The sequence below is a fragment of the Mixophyes fleayi genome, chromosome 8 (assembly GCF_038048845.1).
Source record: "Mixophyes fleayi isolate aMixFle1 chromosome 8, aMixFle1.hap1, whole genome shotgun sequence".
NCBI lineage: Eukaryota > Metazoa > Chordata > Amphibia > Anura > Limnodynastidae > Mixophyes > Mixophyes fleayi.
The window spans coordinates 134626829-134649014 of NC_134409.1; the positions used below are offsets into that span (position 1 = coordinate 134626829).

Consider the following 22186-nt stretch of genomic DNA (forward strand, 5'->3'; position numbering starts at 1 on the left):
TTGAAATGCAGGCTGTCATTTCACTAGGACCAGTGATATGATTGGGACATGTATCTCTCCTGTGCTGTGGTGCCTTACAAATCTATGGTAATAATAATTTTCCAGAATGAGTTTAGAATTTATGAATTGTTGAACTCAATGGACATGTACATTTTTCAACCTTAACATGTGACTATGTAACGCAGAAATGTTTATACTGTACAAATTATAATATATAGTTGCCGCAGTGTATGTCCGCCATGACAGGCTCACCATGGCGGAGAGAAGACGGAATATTGAGGAAGACAACATTCCGGACAGGAAGCAAACACACGATACATTGTTTCCCTCCACACACACTAAATAGTATTATGGGTGGTGATGTTTGATTAGGGCAGATATATTTTGATCTGTTTAGTTCATGCAGAGAACGTTTAAAATTGGTGTAAAATTTCAAGTACTATCATCTGGAGCAATGTACAAGCCACATTTTGTATATGCATTTTAGTAATTTTGTCATATCGAACATCAGGTCTGTCACAATATTGTGAAGAATTGTTTCTGTGTTATTGTGTGAAATGTTTATTTGCTGCAAAAGCTATAAGTCAAATAAGTTATATTTAGATGTAAACAGTTGTGTAATGCTTCAAAGGAAAGTTGTTGCTAAGTATATCAACAGTATATACTAATATTGAAACATTCTAAAATAAATTTTTTTGGATGTTTTTAGGAAAAATCTACGGTGTTTTTTTATTTGATTACTTGATTAAATGTTATTCACTTTGATACTAGGTGTTAACTGTTTTGGAAACAGTTGCGACATTGTTGCCAAATTCTATTGTGGCTAATAGAGGATTGAGGGGGGGATGTGAGATTTCAACTACTATCTTTTTAAACTGAATTGATACCACATGAACTTCACCTTTCAGCATCTACCATTGTTATTCCGCTACCTAATGTATCAAGTATTCCCCATACGTATACATATAGATTGTAAGCTCATATGGGCAGGGTCGTCTTTAGCTTCTGTTTCATTTTATTGTATGCAATTTGTATTATGATCCTCGCAATGTGCAGTTCTGCATAACTGACACATTATAAATAAAGGATCATCGTCATCATCATCGTCATCATCATCGTCAAGCAAATTGCATCAACAGTTCGGAATATTCTGCAAAATTTAGGGCTGCTAATGTGGCTACCTCTGGTTTTAGGATTGTGAAACCATCCGTGGATTCAATCATGGAGAGGTTTGCCCTGGCTTTGGTTAGGGATGAGCAAAATAAATATATTGGAAACATTATTATAAGAATGTTTGAGACATTATATATCTTCAAACTGTGTCACAACGAAGGACAGTGAATAGCCCTTCCAATTGCCCTAATATTAGTGTGGAACCTACCTGAAAATTGGGATTTTGACCACAACTACCAGTCAGATGTTTGTTTTTCATTTTCTCAGGATGCCAGAATCTGATTGGATGTCACCGTTTTTGTTAATTTTAAAGGTCTCTGAACTCCATCAATTTTAAAAATAGATGAAATAGGACAGACCAGCAGGATGCATTCAGTAAGTATATAATATTGATTTTAACTGAATAAACACTGGTGGTCTTGAAAACAATAATGTGACTGGTAAGAGTGTAATAGTACAGTCCGGTCACTTTATAGGCAAGATCAATTTATACATCCTCATAAAACAAAAACGGAATAAAAACACAAAGCAGCCAACTTATATTTTTTTATATTTATTGTCAAAGTAAATATACTTTATGAAGAACGTAGGAGAAAATACAGTATTTTTTATATATACAGGGTATCATAGAGATATTTTAATTTTGATTTAATTTACATACATTTCTGATACATTACTAAAAGGTATTTTATATGGAACTTTCTATATACACCCTATTTACATACATTCAGAGAAGGAGGAGTAAACGGTTTGGTCATAGGAACAAATATTTGGGGGGCTGAGAAAAAAATTCCAGAGGTGTGTCTGGTAGAACGTCCATGGGAACAAACTTGTCAACCACATAGGCCAGTATAGATAGTAGATACAGTTGGAACTTTATAGGGAATCAGCTCTGATTCATCCCTGTTCTAAATATAAGACAACTCGTCTTCAATATATTTTCTAGCTGAGATTACATTGGCTCTGGGGCTCCCCAATTCTAACGATTCTGTTCTGATTTAAGAGTCACTTTCATGGACCCATCACCTACACCCAGGGAAAGCAGCTATTGTTTGTGCTAAAACAATATTCATCTTAACAATCCACTAGGAAATAGTAGTTCACTGAGCCACGAGGCACAAAGAGGTGTCACTATTTCATAATTAATTTAAGTTGGATTATTAAATGAATATTAGTTTATCCCATAAAATTGGGGCCTGACACTTGTGTAGGTGATGGGTCCAATTTTTTTTTTATAGGCTCAAAAAATGACCAGCCCAGCTCCTCCTCTTGGTACAAATACTTTGCTATACAATACTTTCTATATTTATTAGGAATGCACAACTCATTGTCCCTCTTTGAAGCCTGAACGAGTTACTACCTAGAATAAAAGCAGCACTATCCAAATGTGTCCAGCAACCAATGGCTTGAAACAGTTTATAAAAATATTTTTGGCTTATTTCCTTTGAGTTGAATCAAGGTGTAATTGAAGTCATCACAAAACTTCATAGTTTCATAGAGAGATTGAAAACGGACAACGAATAGCAGCAGAAATAAAATACGTTTTCAGAAAATGGATAAAAATAATGAATACATAGATACTCTTGAAGGTGTTTTGATCATATGTCAGCTAGACAAAGGGACAATGGGAAGGCATCATATACCAGACTAAATAGTGATAACGCACATTGGCTTTTGTATCAAAATAAAGATGATGGGGGGATATAAGGAATATCTAAAAGTTTTAAGAATGTGTATGTAATTTTTTATATAATAAGCCTTAGTAATGACTTGCAGTCTCCTAGGTAACGACCATGCTTATAATTTGCTTTTTATTCATTGTGATTTCATGGGTGGAGGGGGGGATATTTAATATTTACTTTGTAACACAGATACAGGTCTAAATGATAACCGTATATGTAATCATCCTGCTTCAGTTGTGATCATTTATATTTTTGCATTTAATTGTCCATTAAGAAAAAAAAGTGTAAAAATGATACTGCTGTAAGATATAGCATAACTAGTTGTGAATGTCACAAGATTATATTTCACATTAACACAATTTTGAATTTAGGTATTGTTTTTTTTTTAATATATATATTTTTTTTAGAAAAATGAAGGAATCAAGTGCTCTACACCAGATAAAAATGGTCAGAGAGGCTTCGAGTTCACACTTGCTTCACAACAGAGTATATATTTCCAGCATATGAGATAATGACAGCAAATTGCCCACGATGGAGTTCACTTTTTTCTTGTTACCCCGATGCCTAACAAGAGAAAAGAAGTCTCTGCTTTCAAAATGGCCGACCACCTCATCAGAGGTTTTAGGGAGGATAGTTTATGACGTCCCGTAAAGAAGGTCACACGAGGCTAGGGGTCTTACAGCAGATGATTAGTGAGATAGGTTACATTGTACATGCACAAAATTCACAGAAAACGTAAATAAACCGCTATGAAGAGGAGGGGGGGGGCACATTGGTACGGTATAAATATTTCTACATTGTATCTTTAAAACTCATTTCTTCTTCGGACTAATAAATACTGATATGGTTTGTTTCAAAGGGATTTCCGCATTCAGAAATTGAGCAGTGATAAATACGTTGACAACAGGTGATATAAAACAAGAATTTGATGATTTTTTTCCCCTACTTATTTGAGGGGGGGTTACCGGTAATTCAGAAACTTGTAGGTCATGAACACTGCCAGTGTAGGGCTTATCGATATTAACACTGTAATAGCATGATGTAAACGTCACAAATGTACTGTCACCCATAGCAACCAATCATTCATTACATTTCCTTAGCATAGTCTGTACTACGTTATTTAGTAACTGTACTACGTTATTTAGTAACTATACTACTTACTTAGTAAGGCTTGGTTGGTGGTGTGAAAGAATCACTGGGACATCAGGCACACCTAGGTCCAAGACACTTTTCCCAATGTGTTAAAAAGCAAAAATCGGGACCAAATTAATTTCTTCCCATGGTCCACCCAAAGCATGGGCAGATCCACCTAAACCATAATTAGATCCACTCACAGCAAGCCCAGATCCGCCCAATCCATGCACCACATTACAGCAAGGCTACGTTCTTTTCTGCCTAAATGGGGACTGTTTGGAGGTATGTATTAGGCAGAGCCGTCACTAGAGGCCCAACCTAATTTTGCACCCAGTCCCAGCCCATCTTATATTGCCATGATACTCCAACTTTAACATCACAGAGAACCTAGCCGAATTTCTTGGCACAGTCCCAATTTGCAGGCAGCCAGAACAGGCGAGAAAAGTCATGGTCTCCGACAAAATGGACGTGAAATGGAGCATGGTTGGGGGAATCGGGGCATTGTATGGGTGGGTTGATCTAATATGTCCTGATGTATGTCTACAGTACAAATGGCTTCTCTTACAGTATATATTTTTTAAGGAAAGAAAATACACTCAGCGATGACAACCAGCTCACTAACCCATAATTATCCTTATGTGATCCTATGCTCCTCGGACAAAGTTGAAAGACTCCTAAGTGGATGTTCCAGTTAAAGGACATATTGCAATTCGAACCCTCACCGCCATTCTGTCTTTGGAGGTTTAGGCACTATTTGCTAAACCTTCGGTCTATTGCCTGCAGACACTCTCTAGCGGAACTCCATAGCAAGCCGCACTCGGAGTTAAACATTCATGACAGCTCGATGGGGCATAGGTTAACCAAGCCTGACAGATGAAACATAGAAAGTTCCTGAGATACAAAAAGATGTTAAAATGACATAAAAACCTCCCTAACAATGACAAACTTTCAATGGCAGTGTTCAGCACGATCCTTCTAAACGGTCAATGCCCCATTCAAAGTAACAACAACTTCAAAGGTAGGATGGAAAGCTTTCGTAGCATACCATAATGGAATTAAATTGATTACGTTGATCTCCCACCCTCATTAACCCTTCACTGCCACAGAGGACAACATGTGACGAGCGCCCAGTTCCTCGTTCTTCTAGACACAGATGCGTCATGTACTCGCGTGTTAAATACCAGCAGAGTACCGAGGTCCATTTAAACCCAGGATGTTTTCCACACCACTAAGTTAGGACAGGAAGACGGACAAAGTGCTTTGGGGCTTCAGAGATGCTCAGCAGGTCACTAAAGTTAAAGGGGGGGGGGTTCAGTTTGATAACCGCGTGGAGCGACTGCTCCGAGGAAAACGGTGGACTTTGATGTGTTTGGAGAGGTGGTCGCTGCGAGCAAATTTCTTTTCGCACACAGCGCACTGGTATGGCTTCACCCCAGAGTGCGATCGGCGGTGTCGAGATAGCTCATCGGACCGGGAGAACCTACAGAAAGGAGAGAAAAACAATATGTTATAGGATTTGCTGGTCACAGAGTTCACCCACCTATTATATTGCAATATCTGTACATTCATAGTGAGGTTTGACGAAGCTGTCCACACACTACATAATCTATGCACACCATAAGGCAGAAAAGAGTTGTCTGCCAATTGTCAGAAGCAACTTTGTGAAAATGGAGTTTACTGACAGCTGTTTTGCAAGAACTGTTTGCAAACTTTCAACTCAAAAATCTTTCATCTGTCATATACTGTATATATACATTGCTTTCCTATCTTCTACAATCATCTGCATAGAGCTTAAAGATACAAATCAGATACATTGATGACTTCCTAAGAAACTGGATGCACTTTGTCATACTTAGCAGCCAATTCACTCCTCTTGGCCAACCCTCTGAGCAATGCTACAGTTTTATGTTGTAATGTGTGTTCTTATCTTGTATAGTTAATTCAACGTCTTTAAATCTATTCTCTTTTTTTTATTTAGGTTTTTGCTATTTGCTTGATTTTTTAAAGAGCGGGTAAAGATTCCATTTGACATAAATATAGACCAAGAATGTGTATTACTAAACTGAATAGTATACATGAAATAACTGGAGAGTTTATACTTAAATAAAAATGTTTAACCTGCCCTCCTTCACTCATCTGCATGGAGTTAATTTGAATATATTAGGATATTTATTTTATCTACTGTTAAACCTAAAAAAAATAGGTAAATTCAAATATTTTCAAGCATTAATCAGCTTAAATGACGACAATGTATAGTATTTCTATTGATATCCTATGCAAACAGTGAATTTGAACTGATTGTAACACAGTAAATTATGTTGAAGAAACTAGAAAACGCAGCCTTTTATGTTCAAACAGGCAGAAAAAGCAATATTGTATCTGACAGCTACGAAGACAAACTTCAAACGCGAACTTTCAGTTCAAACTTTAAATTCCAGTGAACAGATTTGCAGTCATGAAACACACTAAACCGAAACAAAAATCGATACACAACACAAACCACAAAAAAACAGTTAAAAATATTTTCAAGATTGGTACGATCAAAAGTTTGAGTTTGTAGTACAGCGGCAGTTCAATCAAATTTTTAACTGGAATTTGAGCTCTCTAGTGCAGGCACAGACTGACTGACAGCTTGACAGACCTGCCCGACAGAAATGTGCTGTGTGGATTGGTTAATTCACACACAGCTCGAATCATTGCAGTCTCAGGTGTTTCACCTGCATCAGATCCCAGCAGTAGACGTTGCTACAGACTTGGAAGGAACTTCAGCTGTCAGTTATAGAGTGCGGGGTATATATTACTTTCTAACAGAGCTGCAAAGTGAGGGTAGCACTGAACAGCGCATTTTAGCTTCATGGTCATTTAAGTGCACAACACAAACACACAGGCACACAACTGAAGCAAAGACAATTAAAAGGGGTTGTTCCACCTTCAAATAGCTTTAACTTATTAACTCCTAGGTACCCTCCTGCGACTTTTAACACGCTGCTCTACATTTTTAGCTTCCCTCTGTGCTTTTCAGCCACCTTGTTTTATCATCAGATTTAGCTATTTATTGTCACTGTCTTGCTACCCCCTCTGTATTAGATGCACTGAAGCCAGAGAGCAGCTTTGCGTTGTATGACAGGACAAGTTAAAACACACCCGTCTTATGATATCAACACAGCGGTAAAAAGCACAAATGGAAGCTTAAAAGAAAAAAAAAAAAAATGTATATAATACAAGTTTCAGAACAGGATGTACACCCAAGTAATCTGAAGTTACAATCCCCAATTGAGAACTGAAAGTGTGATTGTTACGCCCATGTGTGGGAACTTCAAAGAACTGTTACATTATATACACAGAATTATCTTATTCAGTGTAAAAAATGTGATCTTCCTACAGCAGCTGCTTCATCCCTGACCCCCACGAAACAGGAGATGGGCACGGAGTCAAAATCAGTATTATACGCTCAGCACAAACTTCTGGTTATGAAATAGCGAATTTATCATGGAAATATGTTACAGTAAAGGAGAAAGGGGGAGGCTGTTAATCGTCTCTGAACTGCTGATCATGTGTAGCTCAAACCCTGCCACAGTAAGATCCGCTAGCAGGTAGAATATCTAATGGTACCAGAGATATAGCAATCACGGAATAGATATAACAGGGGCGGAAATGTATTTACAATAGGAAAGAAATCTCTCCAGAAAGTTTCATATTGGTGAAAAAGGCCAAACCTAGGCCAGAGGAGGACTATACTATTATAATGTTATAATGTAGCTCAGGGTGTTGGAAGACTCATGCAAACAGAATCATTACTAATGGAAAGCTTAATTTAGTTTATACAGATTGCATACGGTGGAGATTGCGGACGAGAAGCTCTGCCAGGAATCGTGACGTGTCCAAGGGGCAGGGGCTTATGCAGACAGCAGGGGTAAGGGTAAAAATGCAAAAGCCCACACTCTGACGGACAGCTTTGACTTTAAATCCCTGCCTGACCACAGGTGACTTGAAAGTGGATCACCCCAAGTCAGCCTGGCATAAAGCTACATCCAGACATTTTAGGGGTTCATAGGAATTGAACCATTCCCTGGAGGAAATGGGTGCGGGAGGTGTGGCCTTTAAGGGGCCCAGTCATGAGGGAGGCCAACAATACTGCCCCCCAACCTCCGAGCCCCCTACACCCCCGAGGTCCCATAACCTCCTTCTCTATTCCTGAATCCCTGCTGCGTAAATTTTATTTAATTATAATATAAAGGGCACAGAAATGAAAAACACCCCGGAAAATAAAGGCCCTAGATCACAAGACTGCAACTTAGATTGACTTTGCTGTTCCGGCTGACCTTGCGGATTAACCAAGCAACAAACCGGTCAGGAGAGAGCTGTACAGTACAAATAGCACATGGAAATTTATTCTATTCCACCCCTGTCTCTACAGTAGGATCCACGCAGTCCTCGTACTCATGTTACATATCACACAGTTCCTATTTTTGGTGAGAGACTGGTGTGGTCATGTTAGGGATGAAAACCAAACCTCACATCTCCACTACAGCTCTCTCTGCTTCAGAGATGGCTTTGGAACTTACTGGAGAGACCCGCTGTCGATTTAGAGGTTAAAGTTAGGATTAGTCACAGGTACAAACTGTTCACAGGACAGGTCACACAAGTTAAAACAGGTTGTAGAGATACACGAAGAAGCAGGTGTGGTTGGCCCATCATAATAGACAACAAACAAAGTTTACTACAGGTTACAAACACGGGATTTACTGACACAGGATTTACTGAAACAGGGTAACACGCCCAGTGCAAATATCTGATTTCTGTAGAACATTATTTATTTACGGTAACATTACAGAACATGTGATTGTGTAAAGAGTTCTACCCACATATATAGATTGCACACTCCCTACACCACAGATGTAAAACTAGTCACGCACATTACAATCCAATTATTCAATCCAATCATTTTTTATTGCATTGTTAAAGAATGTGAAAGACAAACTCTCCAATGCAATCAAATACATGTAGCTAAATTGATTCATAATCCAATCCAAGATTTGACAGCGGTTTTTTACCCAAGAGGATTGGATTGAAGCTGGATGCATTGTGCGTATTGTAATTGTACAATATGATTCTAACGATCCCTCAATCGTTCTATATTGTGCATGCAATAAAAAGGTTTAACTGCCCTGTCATGTGAAAACTGTACGTTTTGCAATCACTTGTTGTTTTTTTGACACAAGACCTGATTAAAAAATGATTTCATTAAAAATTGATCGTAACTTAATTGATTATTTACGTGATTGTACAGAAGTGCAATTGTTCATTCAAAAACAAAATACACTGACGTGCGTTTGGCTAGCTTAAGTTGAAATCTCTAACACTTCCTAATATTTTACCTTATTTAGAGTGGGAGCTGTCTGAGGCATTGTGTGTGAATAGAAATGATAGTGGCGATATCATATTCCCTAATTTAAGCACAGAGGAATAATATAGGCCCACACAACTGTGATGAATTATGTTTTTTATTTGCATAGAGTTCTTCTGAAGTCAATGAAATGAGGCTGCAGGAAGCAGCCATTGTATTGGGCTGCAGGCCTCCTCTGAGGTACAGCGCTAATTGCAGCGTTAAATAAGAGGAAATGGCTGATCTTAATTATGATGTATACTCACAGCAAGCAATACTGTCACAATATAGTATGTGCCATTAATTGTCAAAATTTACTCCTGCACTTCAAATAATTGCATATTAGACACGGTAAAAGTTGCATAACTGGATACGCTACACACAAAAGAAAATCATGAGTACTGACCTCCATCCGCATCCTGGCCACGTGCAAGCAAACGGCTTCTCCCCCGTGTGTCTACGCAGGTGAGCCTTCAGATGGCTACTCTTGGTGTACATTTTGGTGCATCCGGGGAAAGTACATTTGTGCATTTTTATGAGTTCTGTAGCTGGGTTTTTTTGGAACTTTTGGCCCACCATAATTCCAGATTGTCCTTGAATTCCGCCTCCAGGTCCAATAGGTTTAGCAGCGATGGGCACTGGGGCTATGCGGACAAACTTGGAGGACATGTTTGACGACTGGACCAGTTGTGGGACCAGCGCGAAGGTCTGGCCTTGGATATTGACCAGAAGTTGCGCCACTTTAATGTTATCTGGAAACTGTGACTGTGAGGCCGGGCTGGCGTTAGACTCCTGTTTGATCTCTAAGGGCTGGATCTGAAGTATAACAGGTATTCCACCCTCAACGGAAAGAGAGTTTGGACTTTCGCTGCCGGATTCTCCGTGCAATGAACTGTTTGACTGTTCGTTTGTATCCACTTTTATGTTGTTGGCCACTGGGGCTTGTTTGAATTGCTCGGAAAGTAGATGACCACAGCTCCTTAGTTCCTTGGCTTCATGTTGGGGTTCAGCTTTTATGTCGGTTTTCATGTTTTCCTCAAGAAACTCCTCGATTTCGTCCAAGGTGGGATGAAAGAAGGAAGTCTCCTCCAAGTCCACGCCAAACTCAGGGACTTTGAAGAACTCCTCTTTGACCATCGGCTGTTGCTTTCTTTTGTCCCACCAAGATACGGTGGTGGTGTTGCCCAATGATGTCTGGGACAAAAGGAAGTCTAGAATATTGTCCTGACTCTCCGCACTACACGTACTGCCATAGCTGGAGCTTAGTACTTGGGAATCAGGACTGGAACAGGAACGGAAACTGGAAGAGTCACTGTCATCCTCCGAAGTTGGCGAAGGCAACATCTGATAGCTCCTTTCCCGCACCAGCATCTCACCTGAATAATCAATGGCAGACTGAATGCTCAAGAAGCATTCATCTGTAAGTAGCAAATGATCCACCATTCCTGGGTTAGCTCCTGAGAAGATCCCAGCAGCATAAGAAACAATAGCCTTCACACAAGGGGCTCTGCAAGCAAAGAAGAAATACATTAATTAATTATGGTTTCGTCAAGTCAAAGCTAACCTAACCAAGCCTCCAGGCCACAGGACAGCAGGTATTGGTGAAGAGGTACATAGACATTTTCCGTACCATGTGTCAACCATCATAGGCTGAAGATTCAAGATTGGCGAAGTTATCTAAATATTGATATTTAGCACCGTATAAAAAGACATACACACAAGTCTTCATTCTACACTATTTCTACTATACCTCATCTTATCTCAGTTCTTTCATTCTCAATTCTCTTATCTCAACTCTCCCTCTACCCAAAAACAAGGCAATTTATAGGGGGTGGATAAACTGCTATTGCCTTCAATCACTTAGCTACTAGTTAACTTTGTTCTATGTATCATCCAAAGCCACTCTGAGTACGCGTTGTATCGTCTCTCACTTGGCACCGAAACGGTCAATTGAAGTCGGAATGTGCCGTTAATGAGATGCTTTAATGCAAGGACATTCGAAGACTGTTGGATCTGGCTATCAGTTCCGCACAGAGGGCGAGATTGCTGGCTCCAGAGGGGAGCAGGATAAAGAGACCTTTCTAAGAAAATGCTAGTATATTACAAGGGTAACAGTCATCCCCCCATCATATGAGGCTCTGACTGTGCATGTATGAAAACCCCAGTCATGTTCCCTCCAGCACACGGCTCCTTTCCTCATGCTACACTGTAGCTCTGTACGAGATCTTTAAAATGAATAGTCAATGGTAGGTTATGTGCTGTCTTAACCCCTGTGCTTCCAGGGGTTAAGTCAACTTGTTCCTAGTTATTCCACATGTACCAGAAACATATTACAATGTGTATCTACCACGTCTCACCATTGGTGATATCCTGACATAGTATTGACAACAAATTATATGGGATAGACATATTTTCCTTATAATTTAGACATATAACGGGACAGATTTACAAGGTTTTAAATGAAAACCCCTTTACAGCCCTTTGTCAAATACTTAAAACCATTTATTCACCTGTCAGTGGCCAAAGTTTCCTTCCAGATTTAATGTCAGAATTTGCAAATACATTGTTAGTTTTTTATCATATTAATGTCAAATGATTTTTATGCTAAATTTGAGGGGGAAAAGACAAATGTTTTTCCAGTATTTATGAATTTGGTTATAAAATGATGAAATTTGGAAAAAAAAAATTCCCCAAATCCTAATTTAGGAATACAGGTCCCAGACAGTTTATATAAACCATTATTTAGCATTAAGCATTTGCTGGCTGCCTACGCATTGATGGAATTATCACTTGCATAAGCATTTTAAGGTTTGTGGCACAAATAACTGTACAGACACTGTGTGGGCGTACTGTACACTGGGAGCCTGTAAATTATTTATATATGAAAGCTTTGGTTGACCCCATGTGCCTTTGAAAAACTGATATCGATCACACTTCCAGTCATTGATCCTATTGGAAGATACTGTTTGGAGCCTAAAAGGGCTATTAACAAAGGACATTGATGGAAGTTAAATAAAAACAAGTGTATATACAATGTCAGGGTAAGAGATTGTTTTTACATTTATATAACTGTACATGTTACAAGATGCTTTTGCCTATTGGACCAACTAATATATTATAATGAATGTCTCATTAATGATGTCAGTCTCCCATGCTTGAGTTTCATTGCTCACTATGTGTAAGGAGCAGTGAAAGGTCTCTTCTTATTACATTAAGTATGTATAGTGGCTCATTGGCGAAACGCGTCTCCTATCTTCCTTGAAAATCTACACAGCCTCTTTATCGGGCTTTCAAAAACAATATTCCCATAGAACAAAGCAGCATTTGGCATCCTCTGGCTTTCCAGGATGCCCTGTCTCAGCCACAAGCTGGTGAGATAGGCTGGGACTTGTAGTTCCACCACAGCTGAAGCACCACAGGTTAAATTAGTGGTTTTTTTTTAAATTGTATAGCATTTCTTTCTTTGCTTTTGCATATAGGCTTCCAGTTGAATATATACGGTTGGAAACAAGATTTAGGGGTATATTTACTAAACTGCGGGTTTGGAAAAGTGGAGATGTTGCCTATAGCAACCAATCAGATTCTAGCTGTCATTTTGTAGAATGTACTAAATAAATGAAAGCTAGAATCTGATTGGTTGCTATAGGCAACATCTCCACTTTTCCAAACCTGCAGTTTAGAAAATCTAAGCCTTAAACTCAGCAGCGTTTCTGCAGCTTTAAGAGTTAATGGTTTTGCAGAGAGCTGCAACATTGTTACAGAAATGTAACAGTTTCCCTGTCTGTCTGCAAAGTTCTATTATAGTGAATAGACAAGGGGGGAGGGGTGATGTTAGAGCTCAGACAGCTATCTTGTCTAAATCTCAAACTCACAAGTAGATAGGTTAAGCAAATGATGATAGTATAATATATAATTTGCAAACCAACTTGTTATCAGTTGAGAGACAATAATTTCCCACCCAAAAAAACAACAACTTGCAAGAGTTACCTTACTTTGTTCTATTATGTTAACTTACAACTGGATGTGATTTACATGGGCTTCGTGTAATAGTATTTGGGGGCTGGTAAGGACTACACCTGTTCTGTTCATTTCTTACGAGCAGGGCATATCTTCCAATCTTTAAACTTGACAAACATGAACTAATCAGCTGAGAAAGTGCACAGCCTCTTCTGTTCTGCCTGTGTTTGCTTCTGCATTTAGATTCTTGTTTAACTGGAGTGGAAAGACTGTTAAAATCTTATCAGTGACTTTGAATAGTTACATATTAATCAGGGTCCTGGCACTATGAGCACAGTGACATGTGATTGTTTCTCAGCCAATCTGGGTCTCTTGTGTAATATGACAAATGTATGGCCCCATCCCCTGGCAAGAGAAATATATATTTATTTTTGCAAAAGCTTAGGAAACACTATTCCTTGATAATGATCTGGAACTGATTAGTGTTAGAAAAGAACTGATCTGGAAGAGTCTTGCAAACTTAATGCAATGTTCCCTCTAAATCATAAGAGAATTCTCCAATGTCACATTCTGGAATAATATTATTATCTTTATTTATAAAGCACCAACAAACTACTGGTTTCAGTTCTGCTCTCCTCCCCTCCTTACTATGTAGTAAATAGATAAACCCCTCCCATTACTTTATCAGATAATGATCATAAATTGAGTGGTGAGGGTGTCAAACACTGAAGGAAAGATCACCCTGAATATCTATACTGTGAATCTACTGTTCAGTGCAACCTTGGAATATAGAATTGACCCAATTCAGTTTTCCCCACTATCATTTCTGATCTTGGAGGAAGCAGTGAGGACACAGGTGATGCTTGAGTTGCTACTGGCTGCACCCTGTAAATAAATGACTTTTTCCTAGGAAAACACCAAAATGACTGTAAGTGCAAAGGGAGATATGCACCGGTACACAGATAGTTAAACGCAGTCGTTTCTTTCTGTACTTTATAACTAAGACACACAACAAAAGTATTTTCAGTACACTATGTACAATAAGACCCGACCTGCTCAATAAGTGTGTCAGCTGACTCTCTGGAAATGGGATTATAGATAAGATATGACAAAAACACAGCACAGCCAACGACAAAACAGGAACAGCACATACACAGATGTAAAACAGCAATTCTCTATTTTAAATCATCCCAAATGTTTGTTGGTTTGTTGGTTTTTTTCTTCTCTTGAATGCTGGTAGCAATTAAAATTTTTCTTTTTGGCAGAAACTCCCCACCAGGAGACAGAAAATCGTTTCATCTTGAATTCCGCACTTAATCCTAATGGAGATGACACTAAAAAAAAACAGCTGTGTACGGGATGCCATTAATGTGTAAAATAATGTATAGGATATGTAGACACTATATAATATTGTTTTTCTATATCCCATACTTGTCTACTTTCCCAGAATGTCTCGGAGACAACTGAATTTTGGGGAGGTCGGAATTGTGGGGTTTCAAAAAAAAGTTTAGAAACAACAGTCTGCCCAAACTTGATTTACATGTATGTGTGAATTAACCTTATAGGTTAAAACTTCACACGGACTGTTAATATGCTAACTGTAGCATTTTCCTAAAGGGATGGTCTGTTCAAGAGTATTATTCTGGTTAGGGCTCCAGTGTTGTGATAAAAATGAGCTTAGTTTAATGAAACCGTAGCATTTTGTGGCCACTAGGCTATGTATGACCTGTCGTATGGCATCGGGTTGGCAGTAGTGCCAATATAAAGAATGTGAGCTTGCATGCATTGAATGCCCTGCTGTTTTGTTCCTTAGTCCGGCCTTAGATACAAGGAGTTAATGTAAATTCAATGTCTATACAACTCAATTCAATACATATAGCTACAAGTTTCCCAGGCATCCTAATCTCCACAATGTAATATATAGATAATATGTATTGTATTCATTTATTGTGATGTGATCCATTTGCTTTGTACACATCTGGTCAATGAACGTCACAAAATTATACCCCCCAAAAGATGAACAATTCATGCCATGCAATGCCAGCCATCGTGGCCCAGGTTAACTAAGCAAGTCCTAAAGTTACATGATAGAGAATATGGGTCAAAGTCTATCTCTTTGGTCATTTGGAAGAATTTGAGGGGTTTGGTTGACACAGTGATTCATTAAGGAATTTAGGCAAGAAATTGAGCAAGTTTTCTTACTTAAGTTTTCTGGGCAAAACCATGGCACAATGCAAGGGGTGCAAATTAATTTATTAGTTTGCACATAAGATATACACCGGCTGTTTTATTTCATGTAGCACACAAATACATAATAGCTTATTTGTACACTGAAATTTAAAGTTGATCTAGGGAAAAAAAAGCCATTATTTTCCTTGCGAGCAAAATAATAAACTAATGTGCACCCCTTGCATTGTAACATGGTTTTGTCCAGGAGAAAACTTAAGTAAAAAAAAAAAAAAAAAAAGAGTAGTTTCTTTAATGAATGTATCTCTAGGCTGTGCCTCTGTTGCATGCTGGTACAGCTGTAATATTAGTATACAGCGGGACATCTGTGCAGACCCTGTCACTCTGTGTGCACACTCTGTGCATCCTTGCGGGAGAGCAGTTCAATGTTAAACTCCTGCAGAGAAGCTCCCTGTGGTCAGAAAACGAATGTTTGTCAGTGTAATCTGTTGTATCTTTCATGTACTGTTTAGATTGTAATCTGCGGGATGTTATGTCTTAACACAGTGCTTCAGAGAACCTGTTCCTCATCAGAATGTGTTAATTTTGTGATTATAATTGTGAATCAGACAAACTATGAGATATATATCTGTAATTCTTATTTTAGAGTACACTTTAGTGACAGAAGGGTTAAGTAATCCCTTAAAGCGACAAAAGCGCCAGGATTGTGAATGGCTCATTGTAAAGCTTGTTATTGAGTTGCGCTGTGCTCCACTCCCCTTTCCCTGGCCCCTAGTGCTGAGCATGACCGCTAGTAACCCCCCTTCTGGCTCCCAGCTCATGCTGTCAACATTCTCCTCTCCATAACAGCCCAGAAATAGCTCTCTGCCAACAGATCACATATGAGTCCTTCCACAAGGACCCAGCGTCCCAAACACTGTCCCGTTACACCCCCAAATCCACCGTGCACCCTATAATGCTCAAACGTCTCTGTGATATCACTACAGTATGTCCTGCTGCCCGGTTATTATCATTATTCTTTATTTATATAGAGCCACCGTGATGCACAACACTGGTCCAGAGTGGGGCAGCATACACATATATATGTATATATGTAACATTTATTTATATAGCACCAACATACTCCGTAGCGCTTTACATGTTCAATATAAATAGTTGTACACAGTGCAACAGATAGATTTAATCCTTAATAATCGTAGCAATGCTTGTGGCACATATAGAAAGCCTATAAACACATGCATATGTTATTACTCCAGTAAATGCATTATATTATTTAAGCCACCCCATATACATAACACACATTGTGCAAAAAAGTCTCACAGAAGGGAGAAGCTACTTATGCATTTTTCAGCCTCCTATTTCTCTCCAGGCTTGTATGAATATTTCTCCCAGAGAGCTTTGCCTGCCACTCTCCTCATTGCTACTGATTGTTTAGTAGTGAGTCACTTTCTGCAGAACCCTCACAGATACAGACATGTTGCCCCATCCCTGATGCATCCCCTTAGATGTACATGAGCTATAGCACTAACACGTGTCCATCCGCTTGCAGTGGCATCATATATATAAAATCAGCTTTATATTTACAGGCATGTCTTGTGCAGCTATTTAACTGTAATTAATTGATATCCAGGTGTTGCTCTCCAGCTGCTGTTGAACTCTATGTCAGGTCATGCTGGGGCTTGCAGTTCCACAACAGCTGGAGATCCACCTTTTTCTGAGCATGCTTGAACTTGTAGTTCCACACCAGCTGGAGAGATACAGTTTGTAGGATCCTTATATTTAAACAAATAAAAATAAATGAAGACCCCCCCCAATTGCTGAACATATAATCAGCATGCCACCATATGCTATAGGGATGAGGACTGAGCTCTGCTCTGCAAAAATTGTCTTCCCAATGGAAGGCGCTGATCATTCCTACCTGCTACTCCAGAAATGCAGCAGATCCCTGGGAATTAATGAGAAAGTTTTGGATGCTGGGTTCCCCTGGAGTCAGTGACAGCAGCTGCTCCGTTCACACAAGCTGACAGTCTGTAGCGCAGCAATAGTACTAGAGCTCATCACATGACTGTGTGTGGATCAAGGGAAGGCTTGGAGAAGGCTCGACCACATCTCGTCGGCTGATTGGCTCCTGCCCTGAAGGGGGGCGTGGCTAGTCCCTTGGTCATCAATGGGAGTTTCTACAGCTCACACCCCCCTGCAGCCTCCAAACTGCCAAGAAATCTGCAGGAATGTTTCCTTCCTCCATGCCCCAAGCATGTGATGTGGCATCATCTGCACTGATCCCTTCTCCAGCAGTCACCACATATCAACACTAATTACTATATTTGTACAACACTCTAAAAGATGTGACTGCAGGGCTTTCTGTATATGTACCTTGGCTGCAGGAGGCAGATGGTGCAAATTGTGTACTATTATATCTCCTTCCGCATAGGAGGTTTAATCAGATGAATTATTGCAATTTACTTAATGCATATGTAACGGATGCAAAATAAATTGTTATATCAATTCGATTTTTAAGAAATGTGTAGCAAAAAAAATCACCCTTTTGCTGTGCAATAATAGTTGATAACAAGCAATTAAAATGTTCATAATTAGGCTGCTGGCCCCCCTCCCGGCTAGAATTTGCCAGCCCTCCCCTGAGCACAGATGCACCAAGATGGACCTTGTTGCTATACAAGAGATCTATAGCTAATTCTTCTAAGCTGAGCATGCCTTGATAATGTTAAAAATTGAATTTGGTGGAGGGTGAGTTGTAGGGTTGCACTGAACAGCAGTAATATTTGAGATGGCGTTATGCTATCTGTTACAGGGTAGGTGAGGTATTCACCTTCTTAATGTTTAATTATGCCAAAGGAGTAAGTCAGTGTGTATTCTAGATCTGTAGAAACCATACAGCAATAATTAGATTATCAGGTCATGTAGACCAGACTATTGTTTGACAGAAGGTTAATTCTGGTTTACCTAAACCACAGGAGATCTAGCTAGGTGTAGTGCCCCCCTCTGTCCCAAATCTGGCCAGGCAAGTGTTATGCTTGAAGCAAAGTGTAGTGAATATTCTAGGTTACATTATGTTGTAAGGCTGGGTGTGCACACAGGTTTGTCAGATTATCGGGCCAATCACACGATAAACAACCGTTAGGTCCGATATCGCATTAGTGTGGACGCTCCAACGATGAACGATTTTCGCTCCAAAGCACATTGTACCGTTTGCTTTGGTTTTCTAAATGGACATAAAATATCGTTCAACGATGGAACAATGTTGGCCCAATTCTGCCGTGTGTACGCACTCACGACTAGATCTTCGTAGAGTTTACAGAGTCACAATCATTTCAGCCGATGGTTATGACAGATGAAGAGCACAGATCTGAAGGTAAATCTTATATATTGCATATAGTGTGTACACAGGAATCAGCTGCAGATCGGGACTTTCAGTCGTTGGGAAAATCTTTAATGATATCACATTGGGAGAAATTTTCTGCAGTGTGTACCTAGCCTAATCAAGTATATAGATTGTAATTAGTCTTCCCTGCTAGAACATTGCTGTTTACAGTTACACACATGTTTCACGCTATCAGTGAGATACCATAGATTGTGCTCATAGTTACATTTGTAGGTAATGTAGATAAGGGTTAGTAGTGTATTCACAAGCCAGACAGAGTGACTCTGTGCCTGATTTAATCACCTTCATTAGGAAATGGGTATTGTATTCCTATACCTTAAGTCCCTAACACCTGAGGCAGATTAAGGAATGGGGCACAGGGGGCATGTACCCAGGGTACCCCTCTGTCAGGGAGCTCCTGGACCAGGGGACAGTGCAGTAAAAGGTGACTGGCCCCTCTTCCAGGGGAGGGTCTTAATATAATGTGGGTGTGAGGTAGGCATTTAATTTAACGCTGGAGTGTAGTTGGGGGCTAATTATCTAATGGGTTCTATTTTAATTGTGGGGTTGATGGGGCAATTTCATTAATTGGTGGGGACATTTAATTTAATAGTGGGCCTATTAATTTAAGATGGGGTTACCGCTGTAGTGGTTTGGGAGCTGTTAATTGAATGTGGGGCTGTTTGGGGAGAATGAGGTCTATTTATTAAATGTGAATCTGAATTATTTAATGACAGTGATGGTTGCGGGAAATGGGTATATTTATAAAACTTAAATGCTATTAGTTTATTGCCGTGGTAGGGGTGTCTCTATTGTAATTTGGCTGGGAGGTAGACTATTAATTTAATGGTTGACTGTGGTTCAGACTAATTATTTAATAACGGTGGGTGCTCTTAATTTATTTGTGGGGTGATGGTTGGGCTATTTAATGTAATGGTGGTGCGTATTAATTTCTAGTGAGGTGACAGAACCTTTAGTTCAATGCTGGGGTGGTTTTGGGGCTGTTAATTCAATATGGGTTTGAGGTTGGGGAGGAGGGATATTTTATGTGATGGTTGTGGGAAATGGTTATATTTATTAACCGTAAATGCTGTTAATTTATTGCTGGGGCTGATTGGAGGGAGGAAAATAGGTTTATTTATTAAATGGGAATACTAATAATTTAGCAATGGTGCTGGTTGGAGGGAAATAGGTCTATTTATTGAATGTTTATGATATTGTTTTAATGATGGGACTGGAGGGAGGCCTAATTATAAACCATGGGCGCTATTGATATAGTGCCGGAGCTGGTTGGAGTGTTCGAAAATTTCATGTATCCAGTTTTTCCAAACAGGGCCCCCAACATTCCAGGACCCAGAGAAGCAGCAACTAAAGAAACCAGCAGCCACAGGTGGTGAAAGTGACAAGAACAGGTAGGAGAGAGCAGGATAGTCTGCAAACCGTCCTGTATCTGGTGGGACAATCCTGAATTTGGGTGACTGGATTAGTCAGGATTTGGTCCGACAACAAGGACAATTGGGAGGTCCCACTTCATTCTGTACTGCTTGTGAAGGCAGAGCTGTGTGCATCTAACAGTGGTGCAGACAGTATTGTCCGTGTATTTGTCTAAAATTTGTCTAAAATTACATCATAGGGGCCCCCCTGTCTTAAGTGTTCCGGGCCCCCCAGAGCCTTAATCCAGTTTTGCCTAAAACACAGAAGAAAGCCAAACACACCCCTACAGTCTGAAGCTATTCTGGGGTTGAGATGTTGCCTATAGCAACCAATCAGATTCTAGCTATCATGTTGTAAAAACCACTAAATAAATGATAACTACAATCTGATTGGTTGCTATAGGCAACAGCTTCACTTTTTCAAACCCACAGTTTAGTAAATATACCCCTAGGTATTACAGACAGACACAGAATTAAGATGGTCCTGCACACATGCTTAAATATAATGTAATTATATGTATTAGGCTAAGGAAGATATAGGACATATATGTTAGATGTGTACTATGAAGATCATGGTGAGCCTATTTAATCGCTACAAGCAAAATAATACTTTATTATAATTTTTGTAAAACTGTTAAACTGCATTTAAACATAATCATGGCATATTAAAGAGAGAGGCCACGTGTCTCCCACATGCCCTGGATTCCCGAGGACTGATCCAATTTTTCCAGTGCGATTTTAAATATGTTTTCAACGTAAGTGCAAAGCATCATGCAAATTCATTTATAATATAAATCCAATTCTATCGGTCCATACCCATTGACATCATCATGTGGAGGGTGTAAGAGTCTCAATGAGTGGATCAGTAATTCCTCTGTACACCCACTGCCCTCGTTCTATTCACTGTTTGTGTAGAGCAGAATATAAATGTGTTATAGCCCAGTGCCCCTGCTTGGTTAGTGCTGGCACAGTGAATGTCTGGTCCACTCTCCTCAGCATCTCTCAACAACATTAATTTCTCTACTGCAGTGGTCAGTAACGTCAAGCTCTTAGGCTGTTGTAGAACTAGAAGTCCCAGAATGCCCTTAGAGTTATTTAAACATGTTTTATGTTTGCTCCTGATGAAACATTATCTATGAATTATCTTAGCAAACACAATAATGAAAACTGTACATTGATAGTGTCCTTGAGTATGTAACCACACGAACGCCAAGTCTCATTGTGCGATTTGTTCAGCGTATGAGTCCAGGTGTTTCCTTGTCTCCTCTGCGATGAAGATCACGACTTTCCCAGCCCTCCCAGGAACTAAGGTTATGTAAAACTCTGCTTAACCATTTCCAGAGCCATCAACTGCGGGGCAAGGTGCAAACAGCACATACATAAAACAGGGATACAAGGTAAAAGTAATTGCAGACATAAAGCTAAACGTAAGGAGGATCCTGCTCATTAGAGAGGTTACATTCTTACTGGAAGAGGGCACAGCTGAAACAAGAGGAGCTGGTGAGGCTCAGAGTGGAGATTGGGACAGTTGTGAGGATGCAATAGTGGAAGAAGTGTATGTAAGATTGGGGTAGGTGTGAGGGTGTCCCAGTGTGAGTAGTATAGGTGGGAGTAGGGTAGGTGTGAGGGTGTACCAGTGTGAGTAGTGTAGGTGGGAGTAGGGTAGGTATGAAAGTGTACCAGTGTGAGTAGTATAGGGGGGAGGTGTGAGGGTGTACCAGTGTGAGTAGTGTATGTAAGATTGGGGAACGTGTGAGGGTGTACTAGTGTGAGCAGTATAGGTGGGTGTAGGGTAGGTGTGAGGGTGTACCAGTGTGAGGGTGTACCAGTGTGAGTAGTATAGGTGGGAGTAGGG

At 39.7% G+C, this 22186-nt stretch overlaps 1 protein-coding gene across 1 annotated transcript; it reads right to left on the bottom strand.

Moving 5' to 3' along the window:
- Positions 1-1710: 1710 nt before the first annotated feature.
- On the bottom strand, positions 1711-17574 carry KLF15 (KLF transcription factor 15). The gene is made up of 3 exons (XM_075183653.1): positions 17438-17574; positions 9782-10882; positions 1711-5469 (listed from the first exon to the last, which is right to left on the bottom strand). Exons 2-3 carry the CDS (start codon positions 10816-10818, stop codon positions 5301-5303), a joined length of 1206 nt encoding a protein of 401 aa, XP_075039754.1. The 5' UTR covers positions 10819-10882; positions 17438-17574; the 3' UTR covers positions 1711-5300.
- Between the last annotated feature and the right edge of the window lie 4612 nt (positions 17575-22186).

Coding starts and splice junctions, on each gene's coding strand:
- KLF15 (XM_075183653.1), bottom strand. CDS start 10,818: ATGGTGGATCATTTGCTACTTACAGATGAATGCTTCTTGAGCATTCAG. Junction 5,470..9,781: donor TGGCCAGGATGCGGATGGAG/GTCAGTACTCAT, acceptor TCCTTTCTGTAG/GTTCTCCCGGTCCGATGAGC.